This window comes from Solanum stenotomum, chromosome 3 (assembly GCF_019186545.1).
Source record: "Solanum stenotomum isolate F172 chromosome 3, ASM1918654v1, whole genome shotgun sequence".
NCBI lineage: Eukaryota > Viridiplantae > Streptophyta > Magnoliopsida > Solanales > Solanaceae > Solanum > Solanum stenotomum.
In genome coordinates this window covers 48,101,250-48,120,460 of record NC_064284.1, presented here as the reverse complement: position 1 = coordinate 48,120,460, position 19,211 = coordinate 48,101,250, and the positions used below count along the sequence as shown (strand labels likewise).

General features: G+C 38.8%; 1 protein-coding gene across 1 annotated transcript; it reads right to left on the bottom strand.

Moving 5' to 3' along the window:
* Nucleotides 1-6,767: 6,767 nt before the first annotated feature.
* Nucleotides 6,768-8,176, bottom strand: LOC125858999 (uncharacterized). The gene is made up of 2 exons (XM_049538753.1): nt 7,883-8,176; nt 6,768-7,463 (listed from the first exon to the last, which is right to left on the bottom strand). The coding sequence occupies exons 1-2, from the start codon at nt 8,174-8,176 to the stop codon at nt 6,768-6,770; spliced, it is 990 nt and encodes a 329-aa protein (XP_049394710.1).
* Between the last annotated feature and the right edge of the window lie 11,035 nt (nt 8,177-19,211).

Genomic DNA, 19,211 nt, shown 5'->3' with positions numbered 1-19,211 from the left:
AAACCCATTATGTAACTAAATTATTTTTCTGTAGTTTTAATAAGCACATTTTAATCAATTTTTTTCTAAACCAAGAAATCTTCTCAACTATTTCAGGTTTTGCTGAGAGGAAATTAATATTATGCAGACACCAAAATCAAGGTATTTCTGATCTCTTAATAGTAAAATGACTATATTTCATCCTTGAAAAAATGACATACATTTCTGTAGTTATTATTATGTATATATTGGAAACAAGAATGGTAACAAGGTACTCGAAACTCGAAACTCACTATGAATCTGATCATCTCATAATATTATGTAGACACAAAAATCAAGGTTAGAGACTTTGTTGTATTTTTGTGATTGAGTTTGTTGTCACTTGTGCTAGTTAAGCTCTGTTTTGATGTGGTTTGAGTTGTCATCTTGTTGCTATTGGTTCTTGTTTCTAGGAATCTGTCTTTCCTGTACTTTTGAATGCTGTATCTCAGCCTCTTTTTGTTGTCTTCTTTTAATTATTTCTCTCTTTTTCTTGCTTGGTTTACATTTTGATTTGTTGTTGGAAGGAGTCTGATCATTATCTTTCCCATTCTGCTGACTGTTATCACCTGTAGGGCCTGGATGATCCTCTTCTTTGTTTTACTGGTAAGACTAATAAGATCTTGCCTCCCTAAAATATTATCATTGTTGTCTTGAATTTTCTGCACTGGATTGATATTTAATTAGTGTCAAGCCGTAAAATGGAGACGAATAGGAAAAGGGAAAGAGAGAGGAAGTGTAGTGATATTACTCATGCTCGATGACAATGTCCGTGAAAAATTCAGTAGGATTGAGCAGTTGTCGGTGAATAAAACAGAACAAGAAAGTTAAAATGGTTGAAGGTTTTTAACAACCTCGAAATAAATCAAAGAAATAGGAATATTATGTTACCTCCAAATACTCAGAGGCTCCTGCAGGTTCCCATGCTGCTAAATCACCATTTTTACTCTACGATATTATTTAAAATGGATCTTATTATAACTTTAAGATATAGGTTTCTCTTGAATTTTTTGCAAAAGCAGAAAACAACTTCAGATTAAATGATTTATGACCCTGACTTGTAGTATTAGCCTGAGACTTGTCTGGAACCTGTTGTTTATTCTGAATGTAATGCTGAGGGGGGGGGGGGGGCTAGTAGGGGCTCTATGGTCTAGACTATGGTCAATGTGAGTGTTCTCATGCCCAACATGCTGTCAGTGGGTGACTTATTATTAATTTGTGTCTCCATTGTATCCTTATTCTTTGAATTCTTATTTTCAGCTCCTTCTGATTGTTTGGTTGATCCTGCATAGAAAGATCAATGAAATTATTAGAAGTAGGGAATGCAGAATTAGTAGTCATACTTGTGTGATGAGTTTGTTGCTGCTGCAATGTTTCCTTAGGAGATTTTGGTCTGTCCATGCTATGTTGAACTGACCTGTAAGCTTTCCTCTTCTGAGTATGCCATTCTTCATCAGCTGGCTTGTTGTTATTTCCTTTTTTTTTGGTGCTGCTGGTATTGTGAACTGGTGTTTCCATCCTCTCTATTTGTGTATTGCATTTGCAGGTTTCTGGAATCTTGTTTGCCTTGTTCCCCTTTGTTTTTGTTCTTCCTATCAGCCTCCAAATTTTTTCTTTTTTTAAATTTCTCATCTCTTTGCTTAATATCAAAGTGTGAATGTGAGAGCTAGTCTCTTGAGCTCTTTCTTGATTAATGAAATGGGCAGCTCCTAGTTCCTGCCCAATACAGACATGTAACAAGTGTCCTTTGTGTTTACAATACACGCAGTAATCCAGAATTCACGTGCTGATAAATGTTCTATATGATTTGCATATAAATATATATATATATATATATATATATATATATATATATATTTATATTGATTTGGATTGGTTGGCTTACAGTGAATACTCTCTAATTATGCACTTCCACATTTATTTCACTAACTTATAATTTTATTTTGAATGTGCAGGAAAATGCCGGTAATTGAATTTGAATTGCATGTGGCCAAAAGTAAACTCGGTCTATTGTAGTGAATGATGAAGAGTTTTTGTACTATTATCATATATGTTTGAATGCATTTCATTTTTTGGAATTTATTGATAGTAGAGATCTTTAAGCAATCACTTTCTATGTATTGGTTGTACAAGACATGTTTCTCGAAGTTTATTTGAAATATATAGCTTCGATTTAATTATTAGCTAATTTTGTGCTTTAGGTCACTTGTATATTTAATTATGTGATTATATATTGAATATATGCAAATAAAAATTATTATTCTTAAAAATAAAAAATTGTGGCTACAAAATTCTACACAACATTGCCACAGTTCAAAAGTGTTGCTGTAGGACGTCCAATGTTATCTTGTACATAAGAAAAGTTACACTTTATAAGTGTTATTCTAGATGAGATATAAAGTTACACTTTACAAGTGTTGCTCTAGATGAGATATAAAGTTACACTTTATAAGTGTTGCTCTTGATGAGATATAAAAGGCATCACTTTTTAAGTGTGACCAATAACAAAGCAAATGCAATGCTTTCAAGTGTAGTATAATAAAAAATAGGTGTCGCTAATTCATTACAACAAAGTGTGCCCTTATACCTCTTTGACTACACTTTATAAGTGTAGCCAAAGATGGCGACATTTAAAAAGTGTTGCCTAATTTCAAAGGTTACACTTCTTTAGGCCACCCTCTAAAAAGCGTTGCTTAAAGTCCAAAAGTGTAGCCTTTTATCAAAGGCCACACTTTTTGCTAGTTTAGGCTACATTTTACTGGGGTGGCCATTGGCCTAAAATGGTGTAGTGCACCCTACCATGGCTAAGGCAATACCATGAGCCACCTTCACAAGCCGTGGTGTGGACCATGATCCGTGGTGCCACTCGTGAAGATGGGGTAGTGTGCTCCAAGCTAGGGGCAGCCTTGGCCTTTGACTTTGGCTTGGCCCCTTTTTCTTGGCACTTGCCCTTTGGCCTTGACTCTTATAACCCTCATTTCAACTCTAAATGGTCTTCTAATCTACGGGGAGTCATTTTATGATTTTTACCCTTACGTTTAGGCTTTAGTTTAACCTACTATTTTCCGGAGTGTTACATTATCTCCCCCTTGGGAACATTTATCCTCGAATGACGATTTAGACACCTTACGAAAATAAAGACTCAAGACTAGCAGCCCATCATGTATGCACATAAAAAAAATAATGCACTTTTCAAAAGAGGAAACATCAACTCCATCTCAAGACATAAACCATGCATCACAAGGAAGTAGGAGCTACATCTACAAACCATTATGCCCAAAACTCATTATTTTACATAACGATAGGAGGAACTACCTTCTCTAACTCAAAGCAAGCTCAACACAACATTATGGAGCCAATATGCCATTTCATCAAAAACATAACTAAGCATGTTCATCAAACCATCTCATGAAGTCAAATATGCAATTATCATACTAAAGTGCAAATCAACATGAAGAACATACAATCCATGAAAACTCATTTTATACTAAAATATGAATTCTCACAAGAACATGCATATCCTAAGGAAATCATAAAGAACACATATAGCACACATGACTTCCCAAAATACCAAATTCAAGAGAGACTACTTACCTCAAGCTTGGATAGGAGTAGAAGGAAAAATATGAGGATATCGGGACTTCATATCGTCCTCGACCTCCCATGTAGCACCCTCAACTAAATGATTCCTTCATAAAACCTTTATGGAAACTACTTCCTTATTTCTCAATCTTTTTACTTGCCGGTCTAAAATCTCTACCAGAACCTCTTCATAAGAAAGACTCTCATCAACTCCCAAACCCTCTAAAGGTATGATAGTTACTGGATCACCAATACATTTCTTGAACATGGAAACATGAAATACCGGGTGAACTGGAGCCAACTCATTTGGCAAGTCTAACTCATAGGCAACTTTCCCAACATGTTTCAAGATTTGATATGGGCCTACATACTGGGGACTAAGTTTCCCTTTCTTGCCAAACCTTATCACACCCTTCATAGGTGAGCTTTTTAAATAGACCCAATCATTAACTTCAAACTCTAGATCCCTCATTCTAACATCGGTGTAAGACTTTTGCCGACTTTCGGCCGTCCTCAACCTCTATCTAATGAGTCGGACCTTCTCAATGGACTCATAAACTAGTTCGAGACCGATTAGAGCAATTTCACCCACTTCAAACCACCCAATCGGAGATCTACACCTCCTACTATACAATGTTTCGAAGGGAGCCATGTCAATACTTGAGTGGTAACTATTGTTGTAGGCAAACTCTATCAACGGTAGATGGTCATACCAATTACCTTTATAATCTATGACACACACCCTCAACATATCTTGTACAGTTTGGATGGTGCGCTCTGCTTGACCATCCGTTTGAGGGCGAAAGGTCATACTAAGCTTGACCTTAGTACCAAGCCCTTTTTGGAATACCTTCCAAAAGTGTGAAGTAAATGAGTACCCTAATCCGAAATAATGGATAAGGGAACCCCATGGAACTTCACTATCTCATTTATATACAATTTGGCATAGTCTTCCGCCGAAAAGGAAACCTTGACTGGAATAAAGTGGACTGACTTTGTCATTCTATCCACAATGACCCAAATAGAATCACATTGCCTTCGAGTACGAGGCAAACCCACAATAAAGTCCATGGTAGCATCCTCCCACTTCCAAGTGGGAATATATATGTTTTGGGACAAGCCTCCCGGCCTTTGATGCTCGGCCTTAACTTGTTGACAATTTAGACACTTTGCTACAAAACCTGCTATATCCTTCTTCATACCATTCCACCAATAGACTTCCAGTAGATCACGGTACATCTTGGTGGCTCTCGGATGAATAGAATATCGCAAACCATGAGCTTCTTCTAGAATTTTCTCTCTCAAGCCATCAACATCCGAAACACATAACCGACCTTGGTACCTAAGCACCCCATTTCCTCCTTGGGAGAAAGCCTCAACGGACTTGTTGAGTACCGATTATTTCAACTCCATTAATACTAGATCAAGGTCTTGCTTGGACTTAACATCTAACACAAAGGATGATTCGGAACCATTGTGGACCATGACACCACCCTTAATGGAATCCACTCGTTGGACACTTAACTGGGCCAACCTATGTACATCACGAACTAACTCCTTCTTCTCATCCTCTACATGGGCCACACTACCCATGGACAATCGACTTAGGGAATCCATAACTACATTAGCCTTGCCGGGGTGGTAAAGGACACTCATGTCATAATCCTTGAAATGTTCTAACCACCTTATTTGGCGGAAATTCAAGTATTTTTGAGTAAAGACATATTGAAGACTTTTGTGATCGGTGAACACATCAACATGCACCCCATATAGATAGTGCCTCCATATTTTCAAGGCAAACACCACCGCTGCTAATTCCATATCATGGGTTGGATACTTCTTTTCATAGAGCTTGAGTTGCCTTGTAGCATTGGCAATCACTTTACCATGTTGCATGAGTACACATCCCAAACCCACTCCATAGGCGTCACAATAAATAAGAAAACCATTGGTACCCTCCGGTAAGGTCAACACCGAAGCGGAAGCAAGTCTATCTTTCAACTCTTGGAAGCTTTTCTTACAAGCCTCTGATCACACAAACTTAGCTTTCTTTAATTTTGAGTCAAAGCCATCAACGGAGAAGCAATGGAGGAAAACCCTCAACAAACCTCCTATAGTAACCGGCCAAACCCAAAAAGCTTCTAATGTCGGTAGGAGTTAGAGGTCTAGGCCAGCCCTTGACCGCATCCGTCTTCTTAGAATCTACCTCAATACCCTTACTCGAGACAATATGACCAAGGAAGGCTATCGACCTTATCCAAAACTCACACTTACTAAACTTCACATATAATTAGTGGTCTTTAAGGACTTGCAATACAATCCTCAAATGGTTCATATGTTCATTTTCACTCCTCGAATAGATAAAAATATCATCGATGAATACGATTACAAACATGTCAAGGTAGTGTCTAAACACCCTATTCAATAGATCCATGAACGCCGCCGGGACATTTGTTATTTCGAAAGACATTACTAGGAACTCATGGTGACCATATCTTGTTCGAAAGGCTATTTTGGGAATGTCAACCCCTCTCACCCTTAATTCATGGTAACTCAAACGAAGATCTATTTTGGAGAAATAGTTAGCCCCTTGAAGTTGATCAAACAAATCGTCAATCCTAGGAAGGGGATACTTATTCTTTATGGTCACCTTTTTCAATTGGCGATAATCAATACACATTCTAAGAGACACATCCTTATTTCTAACAAACAATACCGGAGCACCCTAATGAGAGATACTTGGTTGAATAAAACCCTTGTCTAGCAAATCCTTAAGTTGCTCATTCAACTCAGCCGGAGCCATTCTATAAAGAGGAATGGAGATAGGTTGCGTATCCAGCAAGATATCAATGCCAAAATCTATTTCCCATTTGGGAGGAATGCCGAGCAAGTAATCGGGAAAGACTTCCGGAAACTCACTCACCACGGGGACCAACTCTAAGGAAGGGGTTTCAGACTCGACATCCATAACCCTAACAATATGGTAAATACACCCCTTGGATATCAGTTTCCTAGATTGTAGACAAGAAACAAATTGACCTCTAGGGATAGAATTTCCCCCCTTCCACTCTAAAATGTACTCATTTGGAAATTGAAATTTTACTACCTGAGTCCTACAATCAATAGAGGCATAACATGCATGCAACCAATCCATACCCAAAATCACATCAAAATCTAACATGTCTAACTCCACTAAATCCACCAAGGTAACTGTATGAGACAGAAATAGGACAACTACTATAGACTCTGTTTGCCACTACCGAGTCACGAACCCGGGTAGACACCGAAAAAGGTTCTTCTAAGACATTAGGGAGTATTTCAAACTTCATAGCCACAAAAGATGTAACAAATGACAAAGTGGCACCGGGGTCTAACAATGCATATACATCAATGGAAAAGACTTGTAACATACCATTCACAACATCCAGGGAGCTCTCTTGGTCACCTTGGGATTGAAGAGCATAGAAACGGTTTTTCTTGGGAGCATCGAAATTTGAGCCACTAGGAGAGACTTGTTTTCCCTCTCTCCCTTGAGCCCTTAGCATGGGACAATCTCTCATCATATGACCGCTCTTCCCACAACTATAGTAACCATCTGTGCCAACTAGGCACTTACCATCATGTTTCTTGCCACACTTGGAACAAGTAGGCTTCACCATAGAAGATCCACCACTATTGCCTCCTTGAGGCTTAGGGTTAGACACCCTATCTTTGTTGCCCCTTGTAGCACTAGAGGAGCCTTGGTTGGAGGAGCTTTTCTTGAACCTTGGTCTACCTTGACCCTCAAATTTACCCTTGGAAGAATTCCCATCATCGGACCTTGCCCTCTTTAATTCCCTATTCCTTTGCTTGTGATTTTGTTCCTCAATTTGTTCGGCATGAACCATAAGACATGAAATATTCATACTTGGGATGAACATTACCGAACGACATTCATTGACTACCAAGTCGGATACCCCCATAACAAATTTGTTCATCTTGGCCCTAGAGTCTTCCACCAAGGTTGGAGCATACTTAGACAATTGGGTGAACTTAAGGCCATACTTCTTCATACTCATACCTCCTTTGTGAAGGTTGATGGATTCTTGCATCTTTCGTTCCCTCAACTTTAGGGGGAAAAACCTATCAAGAAAGACCGACTTGAACAATTTCCAATCTACCGGGCCCGCTCTACGGGTCTCTCACCCTTCCAAAGCTCATACCATACTTGAGCCACATGCTTCAATTGGTAGGCATCTTATTCCTCCTTCTCTTGTGGGGACACTCCCATAGCATAAAGTACCTTATATATCTCATCAATAAACCCTTGTGGGTCTTCCTCCACTTTGGAACCAAAGAACATAGGAGGGTTCATTCTTGTGAAATCCCTTATCCTTGAAGCGGTTGTACTCACATTGGGGTTTACATGAGTCCTCACATCCCTATCGACTTGGGACGTCACGACTTGGGTCAATACTTGGAGAGCCAACCTTATTTCTATATTTGTCATAGCCCCCGCATCAATAGGAGCTTTAGGGACTTGAGCATCTTGAGGACCTTGGGAAGGAACTCCCTCATTCATGTTCTCCTCTTCCATCCTTCTTAAGTTCGCCCTTCTTGTATTCATATCCTATAGACACTAGAGAAGGGTTAGTAAAAGGACTTCATAGAGTTAAAACTCTAAGGCACAACTAAAGACTAATGAAAGAAGTCAGATTTCTTAAACATCTTATAGCCTCTCATTCATAAATGCGGTGTGCTTCACACTCATGAAAAAGACTCTACTAGACGTGGTTTATGAGACATCATCCTAGAATCATTCTAAACCTTGTGCTCTGATTACCAAGTTTGTCATGACCCAGGGGCACCCCCTAGATGTAACACGGCACATGGAACCCCGAAAGGCTCCAAGTAAGCCTCTTAGCATATCATCATCACATAAGTAGAGAATTATAGATAATAGAAACACATTTTTTAAGTCTTTAAGAAAATTTTCATCAAAGTAAAGTGAAAGTCTAGACATAGTCTCATTTAACCATCTACTACAATCGAGGTCTCCAAATAGGGTCATATCCCTTACAATAGAAATTTGAAATGAAATACAAAGAAATGAAGGAAACAACAAAATGTCATTTGTCCTCGGATCCATGAGGATATACCATAAGCTTTGGAAAATAGTCAAATCCCAAGCTTGAACAAAAGTGACGGATCACCTCAAATGACAGAACCTACACTTTATGGAAAAAGGTAGAAAATATAGGTTAGCACAAATATGTACTAAGTATGGAAGCCATGTATAAAAATTCTTAAAACATGCAAAAAGGGACAATTTAATTGAAACCATGCTCTCTGTCAAGTTTAAGAATCATCATGCACAATAGTGTAAATACATAAGCCAACCATACCATAAGCAACCCTAAGCCATACTTGTGCAATGCATAGACAAGATCCCATAATCCTATCTAATACTAAGTATCACTTTTAGGCAACACATTCATGCATATCATATCTTAAACTCAACCATTGTCAATATTCATAGACGAGGGAAACATTCCTGTTCATAGCTTGTAGTAGGTAAAGTCACTTTTAGCAACCATTCAAATCATACATGGATAAATTCATATATCTTCATAGCATAAGGAAATACCACACCATAACTCCTTTCTAAAGTCTACTTGTGCAATTCATAAGTGAAGTCCCATACCCCCACTCACACTAAGTAGAACTCCTTGAGAAGTCATAGATATACTTCAAGTTCATGTTCTTGTCATATTCATATTCTTGTCATGTAGCTAAATATAGACTTAATCGACAAAGACCATGTGAGATACATGGAATCCAGTGTCATGCCCCCACACAGAAAAGAGGTGTCCTACTTGTCTAAGGTAGAACTACATGTATTAACTTTTAGGTGGATCCACTAGATAAAGACCTATGTGGGCACATAGTTATGGGATAGAGAGATTGCTTCTAGAAACCCTAACTACTAACATTGAGGTTTCCATCTCATATTCCTATCTACTCGGTGCTAAGCATAATTCCCTTTATATTCATGTTAAGTCTTTACTTAGGTTCATGTTCATGAGAGAATGCCTTAGCACTCAAACCGACATGGCATCATGATAGCTTATAGATTAATTACGTGAGAATGGCCTTTCAACCTTAGAATCGTTAATATGTGAGTAACCCTTTCATATCATGTTCATTGTGTTTCATGAGAATAACCTTTCAATCAACATAACAACATTATCATAATCATAGACATTTCATGCATAGTCATGTGTAAGGGTATGGGGAGAATGATCCTGCAACAACACCACAATTACACAATAGTCATAGGATCTTCACTTTCTAAGTGCATCATAAGCTCATACAAAATTTTCATCAATATGTACAAACCCTCATAATTTGCCCTACAAGGGTCATAGATCACGATTCATCAATATTTGTAGAATCACTTCATTGAACACGTATAATAACCTAATCCAAGTATGGAATCCATCACATTCATAATTTGAACACAATCTACTAATTAAGACCCATATTCATCCTTCAACATCCAATTTAGGGAAAACCTAGAAATTCATGGATTCTTATACAATTCCTTAGGAAAATAGTAGTAATTCATCAAATTGATCATTATATAAGACAATTACCACATTGAAATCATTTTGAAAGTAAATCCATGCTATAGATTGAAAACCCTAGGTTTTGGAGAATTTCAACTTTGAGAAATAGAGTTTCGAAGGGCTTTATGGATGGAAACTATCCATAAATCAAGACTACCATACCTTGTTATAGAATCTGCAATAAATTTGAGGAGGAAGCCTTGACTTTTCCAAACCCTAGCTTCAAGTCTACTCTTCTTCTTCTTTGGGTTTTAGAGAGAGAAATATTGTGAGGGAGATGAAGTTTTGATTTGATTTGGGTGTTTGTGAAAAATGACTTAGTTTAGGGAATTTTGACTTAAAAACAACTTATATAGTACCCCTAAAAAAACCCAAAATGACCTCACTTTAATTGGACTTGAAAAGGAAAAGACTTACTTGACCCACATTTAATGACCCCGTCCAGGCATCACGAGCCTCCTTCACGAGTCGTGGTGAGGACTACGATCCGTGGTCCCCCTCGTGAAGGTTGGGGCAGTAGCCTCTTAATTGGTGCATGAGGCTTACAAGCCCAAGGCAATCCCACGAGGGGCTCCACGAGCCGTGGTCAAGACTACGAGCCGTGGTTCCTCTCATGGTCCTTGAGGCAATAGGCTTGCCATTTGGGCCCCTTAGCTCGAATGCCCAAGGCATCTTCACGAGGGGCTCCAGGAGCCGTGGTCAAGACCATTGGCCGTGGTCGAGACCACTGGCCGTGGTCGAGACCACTGGCTGTGGTCCTCCTCGTGAAACCGAGGCAGTAGCTAGGCCAATTGATGGCCACCCTACCATGGCCAAGGCAACTCCACTAGCCACCTTCACGATTCCTGGTGTGGACCACTATCCGTGGTGCCACTCATGAAGGTGGGGCAGTGTGCTCCAAGCTAGGGGCAGCCTTGGCCTTTGGCTTTGTCTTGGCCCCTTTGCGTTGGCACTTGTACCTTGGCCTTGATTCTTATAACCCTAGTTTCAACTGTAAATGGTCTTCTAATCTTCGGGGAGTCATTTTATGATTTTTACCATTACATTTAGGCTCTAGTTTAACCAACTATTTTCCAGAGTGTTACAAAATGCTACGACCTTTTAGTCATGAGTTCGAGAATGAGCATCTAAATTTACGTCACAATAAGATGCAATACAGATAAAAGTATGCAGTCAGTACACAAATGTACTGAGCAGGGGTAGAGGAAACATACTATTAGGGGGTTCATCCAAACCCTTTTCGGTGGAAAATGTTATTATTTATACATGATTGAGGTTATTTTTTATGTATATATAGTAGATGTAAAACCCCCTTCAGTTAGTTCATGTGTTTACTTCTTCACTTTTTGAACCACCTTATTAAAAATTCTAGCTCTACCACTGGTACTGAGTATGTAAGGTGACATTAAACATAAACATAAACATTTTGGTAACAACATGCTATAAAAGTTGTTGATTCTTCAATAATTATAAATATAATTAAATAAGTGAAGACATCTTCAAATCAATATACAAAGATTATTTGAGAATCTTCTTTCAAATATGTTAAGGTAAATCTATTTGTTTAGCTCTGAATTGATACTATATCTAAACTGTCTTATCGGAGAGACCATGATGATATTAAGTGTATAGAAATAATAGTAATACTTTAACAAGAGAGTTTCTTACAATTAACATACATCACGTGAGCTCATGTTGTCCAACTTATAATCTCAGTTGGAAAGGATGATTTACAATTTTCCAGGGTATAGAACGTATATATCTTATGTGGATCCACTATTGAGACTCTTGTGCTAAAGCAGCTGACTGACTAGAGACGTGCTCAAATCCTACGATGGCATATAATTATGGAATTTGAATTTTCTAAACTGACTTTCGCTCTATGCTAAATGATTCTCCCATAATAATCTATGTATATACATGTAACATCTTGAAATTTGGAAAAGAAAGAAAGAAAGTTTTTGGTTTGCACATTGTGTCTTCGGGTCCCACCTACGAGCTGTAAAAGCTTCTACGAGCGGTAGATGAAAATCGTAGGAAGAGGGAAAATGAATTTCAAAAAATGAAGTCCCAGTTCCTATCCCTTTTTACGGTTCACCAGGATGACCTATCAATCCTTATACGAGCTGTAGATAGGTTTCGTAGGTGAGTTCCAGACTTGGTAAAATTTTAAGGGTTAAGTTGGTTTATGCGGTTGGGGTCTAGAGACCGTAGAAGGTTTCATGGGCCGTAGACCAGTCTTGTCAAAGTTGGTCCAATTTTAAAAAGTATGTACTTTTCTATGGTTACTAGTAAGGTCCATAGAAAGTCCTACTGACCATAGGTCCAAACTGTAGAAGGTCCAACAGTTAGTTTTAAAGGGCTTTTAAGTCTTTTTGCTAAGTGATTTATGCCTAAACTAGGTCGTTTTGGTCCTAATCCTAAGCCATATATAAGTCTTTTAGGTCCTAAAACTACCTATTCTAAATTATTCTCCTAAATTCCTAAATTTCCTCCTAAATCACCCCCCGCCCAAAAAAAAAAATCCTCTCAAGAGCTAAGGAGGGAGAAAGCTAGAGTTTGGCTTGAAGAAATTCTAATCATAATTCATCAATCCTATAAGGAGATATGGGTTTATAAGGAGATATCTAAACCCATAAAGTTTCCCTTTAAGGCTTCAAACCCAATTTCATCAATTCTAGGTTAGAAACATGGAATTGGCACAGGTACATGTAATTTCATCCTAAAAACATGTAATCCTTTCAATTCAATCATAAACAATCATAATCCACTCAATTGGATTAACATTCATCATAACCCACGGAAGAAACCCTAACTAGAATTGGGGATTTAGACTTCACAATTGAGGAATCTTAAGGGACTCCTTGGGAGAAAGGATCTCATGGATGAAAAGCCATCATACCTAGTCACAAAATGTTGAAGATTGGGAGACTTGATCAACCTAGATTCAATCTTTCCCTTTTTCTTCTACCTTCTAGAGAGAGAATATTTGAGAGAGAGTTTGGGTTTTCTTTTGGGATTTAATAAAATGACTTGAATGAGTGAATTTTGGGGTCTAAATTACTTATATAGGTGGTCTAGGTCTAGGCAAAATGACACCACATTGATTTAATTAAAACCGTAAAAGACCCATGTAACCCTAAAATAACCGCCAGCTTGTGAACAACGAAACCCCAACCGAAGGACCATCACCAGGACAACGGACCGTCCTGAACGTCCATTGTTCGGTGGTCAGAGACTGAGTTCTGGACCTTTGACCACCGACAATGGTCTGACCAACGGTACGTTGGTCAGGCCGTGGTCCAGAGGTGTGAGTCAAGTTGAGGTGCCTCAACCACGGACCATACCAATGGTCTGTGGGTGGCAAGCTTTGGTTGGCACATGCAACTTTTCAATAAGCTGCTAATTTACCTCTTTGAATCTGGGGTGTTACATTATCTCCCCTTTCAGATTATTCGTCCCCAAATGAGATACTAGGCACATTTCTAAACGAAAAGACTCAAGACTAGCAGCCCATCATGCATGCAACTCATTAAAATGCACACAAGTGAGGAGGAAACATTAACTCCAAGCTAAACATACTCAATGCACCATATGAAAGTAGGAACTACATCTAACAACCCAATATGCATGGAATTTTAGATTTCTTACACTTAAGGAAGAGCTACCATCTCCAAATTCAAAAGCAATGCTCAACACAATCTTATGGAGCCTAAATGCCATTTTTTTGCAAGGTATATATTCAAGGAGGAAATGTCCACTCCAAGCTAAGGCATGTTCAACAATTCATCTCATGAAGTCTATAGGAAAATCATACTCAATGCACAATAACATGAGGAAAATACATCATAAAAGCCATTTTCATTCAAAACTTAAGCTTTTTCATGAACATGCATTTTAAGGAAATTATGGAAACACATAAAACACACATGACTTTAAACAAGATCAAATCAAGAGTAATTTATTACCTAAAGCTAGAGTAGGAGAAAAAAATACGAGGATAACGGGACATCATATCGGCTTTGGCCTCCCAAGTAGCACCCTTAACTAGATGGTTTCTCCATAACACTTTCACGGAAGCAACTTCTTTGTTCCTTAATTTCTTAACTTACCGGTCTAAGATCTCAACCAGAACTTCTTCACAGGAAAGGTTCTCTTTCACTTCCAACCTTTCTAAGGGGACTATGGCTGTAAGATCTCCAACATACTTTATCAATATAGAGACATGGAAAACCGGATGGACCGATGCCAATTCATTTGGCAAATCAAGCTCATATGCAACCTTACCAACACACCTCAAAATTTGATATGGGCCTACAAATCGTGGACTAAGTTTCCCTTTCTTACCAAACCTAATTACACCCTTCATGGGTGAGATTTTCATGTAAAGCCAATCAAGAATATCAAATTCAAGGTCTCTCCTTCTAACATCTGCATAAGACTTTTGTCGACTTTGGGCCGTTCTTAACCATTCTCTCATGAGTTAAATCTTCTCTATAGCCTCATGTACTAACTCGGGCCCTATCAAGGAAACCTTACCCAACTCAAACCAACTTATAGGAGATCTACACCTCCTACCATGCAGATCCTCAAATGGAGCCAAACCGATACTAGCATGGTAACTATTATTATAGGCAAATTCAATCAAAGGCAAATGCTCATCCCAATTTCCCTTAAAATGAATCACGCAAGCCCTTAACATGTCTTCCAATGTTTGGATTGTTCGTTCTGCTTTCCCATCGGTTTGGGGGTGAAAAGCCATACTAAGCTTACCTTTAGTGCCAAGACCCTTTTGGAAAGACCTCCAAAAGTGAGATGTAAATTGAGTACCTCTATCGGAGATAATGGTCAAGGGCACTCCATGCAACCTTACCAGTTCTCTCAAATACAACTTAGCATAATCTTCCACCGAATAAGAAACCCTGATGGGAAAAAAATGGGCTGACTTCGTCATTTAGTGTACTATAAACCAAATTGAATCATATTGGTGCCGAGTACATTGCAACCCCACTATGAAGTCCATATTCAAATCTTCCCACTTCCAAGTAGGAATGCTAATGTCTTTGGATAAACCTCTCGGTTTCTGATGCTCAACCTTCACTTGTTGGCATTTTGGACGTTTGGCCACAAATCCCGCAATATCTTTCTTCATCCCATTCCACCTATAGATCTCCTGCAAGTCACGATACATCTTGGTGGCTCCCGCGTGAATAGAATACCGAGAACTATGGGCTTCAAATAAAATCTGTTCCCCTAAGTCATAAACATTAGGAACACATAAAAGACCTTGATATTTAAGGACATCATCTCCCCCTTGGGAGAAACCCTCAAAGGACTTTCTAAGTATCACTTCTTTCAATTCCACCAAAGTCGGATCAAGACATTGCATTGCCTTAACATCTGCCACAAAAGATGATTCTGACCCTTTAGGAACCATGACACCACCCTTGGTGGAGTCTACCTATCGAACACCCAGCCGGGACAATCTATGGAAATCTTGGGCTAACTCTTTTGTATCATCATCAACATGTGCAACACTACCCATCGATAGTCGACTAAGAGCATCCAGTACTATGTTCACCTTACCAGGGTGATATAGGACACTCATATCATAGTCATTTAATAATTCAATCCACCTTCTTTGGCGAAGATTCAAGTCCTTTTGGGTAAACACATATTGTAAACTCTTACGGTCAATGAAAACATCAACAGGAACCCTACAAATAATGCCTCAAAATCTTTAAGGCAAATACCACTGCCGCTAATTCAAGGTCGTGGGTAGGATAGTTCGTCTCATGAATCTTAAGTTGCCTTGAAGCATAGGCAATCACCTTACTATTTTGCATGAGCACACATCCCAACCCAACTCTAGAGGCGTAACAATACACCACAAAGCCATCCATACCTTCCGGTAAAGTCAACACCAGAGCGGAAGTAAGTCTATCCTTCAACTCTTGGAAACTTTTCTCACAAGCATCCGCCATATAAACTTGGCCTTATTTTGAGTAAGGGCCGTTGATGAGTCCATAAATTGGACCTATTTAGGTCTATATTTTAAAAGAAATTGTGTCCTCAAATGCTTATTTTATCTCAATATCTGATGAAAACCCTTACGTTTCACGTATTTGAAGTTTGAAGGAAAGCATGGAAACTACACCGCAAAAGGAACGAAAAGGTAGAAAAGAACAAGAAATGAAGTCCTGAGGATCGCTGAGTCCACTTAGCGAGTCGCCGAAGGGTCTTACTTTTCCTTTTGTTCCAGTGTGCTAAGCCTTGAAGGAAAGGATCAAGTTGGCAGAAAAAGGGAGCAGTTGGCGCATCACCAAGAAGTTCCGCAAAGCTGTACCATGTGGCCCAATGACCCAGAGCACGATGATGCTGAAGGCTAGTGCAGGACGGTGGTGAAGTACATCAAAAAGCGAATTGCCGAGTTGATCGGTTATTCTAACTAATGATGCCAAATGATGCGCTGCAGCACAAATCTGTGAAAAGTATAAATACTAGTTAGTGTTGTAGTTTTAAGAGTTGCACAATTGTTATAATTTTCATATAAAATAGTACATTTTGATATTTTTTCTCTAAGCTTGAGAGGGTTTTGAAGACTTGAAGATCCAAAGGGTTTCATCTTCAAAATTTGGGTTTGGGTCTCTTGGATTCTTTACTTTTGGCCTTTATCAAGACTTAAATCCTCATACCCAGTTGAATGGAAGCTCAATTTGGTATAAATTTCTATCTCTTATACATGTGTGGCTAAAACCCTTAATTCTTGAGGTGTGATTTAGCGAATATGGGTTAAGATAATTGTTGGGTCTTACTTGCTGATAGTTTAATCGTAGTTTAATTATGATTTCATTTAGTAGTTGTGGATAAAATTAATGAATTTGTAGTTGCAAATACAAGTTTATTTATGTGTTTTCGGCTTGCTCGAGAGAGAGGTCATAAAACTAAGACTACTAAATTGATGGCCAGTGCGAGTAGGTCGATATGAGGTTCGGCTCGAGAGAGTCAACCCTAGTCCCATGTCCACATACTCAGCTCGAGAGAGTGAGAGGGTTAAGGCATAGGCTAGTCTTCATGCGGCAAGTGGGTATCCGAGAGGAACAAATTTGAAACGGGGTAAGTTGCTTGAGAGAGAGCTTATCCCCCCTTAAAGTCTAGCCTAGTCACAATTATTCTATGAATCTTCTATCGAAAGCATGTACCCAATAATCTAGCTTAACCTGTATTCCTGTCACATCCCAAGGATCCCCTCTCATTACTTAGAAACCCTCGTTTATTTTACTGTTTTTACTTACTAGTGACAAAACCCCCCATTGTTAATTGACACTCTTGTGTCCCCCTTTAATTTACAATATTTTTAATTGTTAATGTCTTTAGCTACGACTAGTTAGAACTAAGTTTTATTTTTCTATTAATTCTCAAAACTACTCTCTTGGGAACGATCCCAACCCTTGGTTGAGTTACTAAACTAATGTATGATCGTAGACACTTGTATCGGAAGTTGTGTGTTGATTATGCAAACATCAAAATGGCACCGCTGCTGGGGAGTGGTGTTATTTGAGAATTCTTAGATTAGTAGAATTTTCGTTCTTCTTAGTTGTAGATCACTTACTTAATTTTTAGTTTTGTATTTTGCTTGTTTGAGCTTTGAAACAGAGAAGGTGAGTATGTCAAGCAGTACACGTGAGCAAATGGAGTTTCCTCCTTTAGAAGTAATGATGTTCAGGGATCACATTCTAACCTTCAAACAATTAGAAGGTGAACGGATTCATGAAGCATGGGGAAGGTTTAAATTGCTTCTAATTTGATGCCCCACTCATGAAATTCCCGATATAGTCCTCCTGGACTGCTTCTACAGAAGTCTTGGTCCCCGAAACAAAGCATTGGTTGACCAACTCATTTCGGGTGGTATTACACAACAACCTTATACGATAGTAGCCCACCTTCTTAATCTCGTGGCTAAATCAAACCAAGAAATAGAGAAAGACTTCATGTTGGCCGCACTGATGACTCAAATGGATGAGCTTGCAAAAAATATGATGAAGATCGAAGTCTAGTGCAAAAGGAAGGATAATTACATCCCTCCTCACGAGAGAGAAAATCCGAAGGACAATGAGGGAAAACGTGTCGAAGGAATGCTCTCAATCATTTTCAACAAGGTAAGTGAGCATAATAGGGTGCTGAAAGAGATGAATGAGAGCATCGAAGTGATGACACAGATGATTGGTTCTCATTCCAGATCCATTCAGCTGCTCGAGAACCTTATGGGTCATGTGATGCCTCATCTCCATCCGCCACAAAGTAGGGGGTTGCCAAGTGATGCTTTGGCTAACCCCAAAAGTGAAGTTTAGGTGGTTAACATGCGTCGTGCCATGACGTTAACTAAGTCGCTATTTGGGAGGCAACCCAAAACCCTTTATTAGTTTATTGTTGTTTTAGAAATAATGGTGTGTTGAATGTACATGTTAAAGTGTGGAGAGTGTGTGGAAATTGCGTTTGGCGAGCTAATAGTTCCATTCAACTAATCGCCGAACAAGTTGGCGATCCCGATGAAAATCGCCATGTGGACCTTCACTTTGACTGAAGGTCCTGTAAAATTCAGCGAGGTAAATGACCATTTGGTGTGTCGCTGACTGGATTAGGGAGTCTGAATAATGTCACCGAATGGGCGCGAACTGGACGGTTTATAATGGCCAAAAGTCCTAGAATTTGAAATCCTTCACTTTCCCTTGCTTTTAATCTTTACAAACTCACACCAAGGTAGTATTTTCAATATTCTTATATTCCATTAGTATTTTGGTTGGTTGATTTGTGCTCGAAGTTGGATTTCTTTGCTGCCTAGCTTTTCAATCACATTTCAATCGGCACAGAAGGTTAGTTCTCCAAACCCCGAGTTTACTTTCGAATAGTTTGTACTTTTTTGCAATGATCATATCTTATTGATATGTGCTGGGCCTCTCTGATAGGATTAGAATGCTTAATTGCCTATTTTAATTTGAAAAT